The sequence below is a fragment of the Neltuma alba genome, unplaced genomic scaffold (genome assembly GCF_004799145.2).
Source record: "Neltuma alba isolate B1F8T4 unplaced genomic scaffold, ASM479914v2 tig00001932_pilon, whole genome shotgun sequence".
NCBI classification, from domain to species: Eukaryota; Viridiplantae; Streptophyta; class Magnoliopsida; order Fabales; family Fabaceae; genus Neltuma; species Neltuma alba.
The window spans coordinates 66,956-68,526 of NW_021632675.1; the positions used below are offsets into that span (position 1 = coordinate 66,956).

Below are 1,571 nucleotides of genomic sequence, written 5' to 3' on the forward strand. Positions count from 1 at the left end.
TTCAAATTTTTTTTAGAAATCAATTTTATAAAACTAATTCTAAAAACATAAACTAAAAAAGCAGAAACAAGCCCAGGTTTACATTTTCAGATACAATCTCAAATTACACCGAAGTTGTTTTGTAAACAACTTATATGGATCCTGCCTGGGTAACACTTCACTGAAAATTGGAGGTGGCCTTGTGGGATTTCTCTTAGTTTTTATCATTATACGCACAGTGAATCATTTAGATGATCAATATAAAAAAGATAGCATAACAGAAAAATATCATTAAAAAAGAACAACCAACCCGAGCTAAATTCTTGTGATCTCGTTTATAATTGATTTATGAATCATCATTTGATTATAGGGTTATTTAATTTCAATTAGCAGCTATATATGTAAAAAACTGTATTTGTATACCAATTCATCAGAAAACAAATACAATAGACACATTAAATAAAACATTACACAAACAGACATGTTTTAGGTTAGCGAGGCACACACATATTCTTTTATTACAGAAAACATTTGCAAAAACATAAAGCACTACTTTATTCTGAAAATTAAACATCCCTTATTATTTTCCAAGTGGTATTACTATAACACTATATATATAACTAAGGGTGATAGACGACTGTGGGAACCACACATAGATGGTTTTTTCTCGAGGCAGCGTTACCAGAGGTTTCCTCCATGTCCAAATCCTCATGCTTCCCCCCATCAGGAAGCTTCCAATCAAAATGGTAAAGCAATTTGGCGATAGCCAAATCGACAACAGCATAACCAAATGAAGATCCAGGACATATCCTTCTTCCTGACCCGAATGAGATATACTGATAGTTCGTACCCTTAAAATTGTAGTCCGTTGAGGGATCAAGGAATCTTTGGGATTGAAACTTTTCCGCTTCGTTCCAATACTTGGGATCTCTTCCGAGTGCCCAAGCATTGACAATAATCCTAGAGTTGGAAGGGATCTTATAACCGTTGATTTCCCATGTTTCAAAATTTTCCCTCGGAACCAGTAATGGAAGAGGTGGGTGAAGCCTCAAGATTTCTTTGATCACAGCATCTATGTATTTCAACTTGGGCAATTCTGATTCTTCTACGTATCCTTTGTTTCCAAAGACCTTCCTCACTTCTGCTTGGGCCTCTGTCATTGTCTCTGGATTCGTCAGCAATTCAGCCATTGCCCACTCTAAAATTGTTGCTGTTGTTTCAGTTGCCCCAAAGAACATGTCCTGAGAATAGCTTATTTCTTTGAGTCAAACTCCAATATTTATAAAGTAAAACACTTGTATATTTATAACTTCTAAATGATCAAGTATTTGTTTATATCTATGAAGTATTCAAAGAGAGAGAATAAGACTTACTTGAATGATAGATTTGATGGTGTCGTCACAAATATGGATGTCAAGGTCATTTTCCTTTTGGACCCTGAGAAGAACGTCGACAAGATCCTCCTGGTGTGCTTCATCATCACCATCGTGGCTTCTCTTGTCATTCCTTTCTCTATGTTCTGCAATGACTTCTTGCAAAATCCCATCACCCAGTTCCTGCAGTTTCTCAAGCTTACGCTTCAAACCAGTGAT

The 1,571-nt window shown here is 35.9% G+C and overlaps 1 protein-coding gene across 1 annotated transcript; it reads right to left on the minus strand.

Annotated features, from left to right (window-relative positions):
* Positions 1 to 599: 599 nt before the first annotated feature.
* Positions 600 to 1,139, minus strand: LOC114714302 (cytochrome P450 71D10-like). Its single transcript, XM_028899032.1, has one exon. The coding sequence runs from the start codon at positions 1,137 to 1,139 to the stop codon at positions 600 to 602; it is 540 nt and encodes a 179-aa protein (XP_028754865.1).
* Between the last annotated feature and the right edge of the window lie 432 nt (positions 1,140 to 1,571).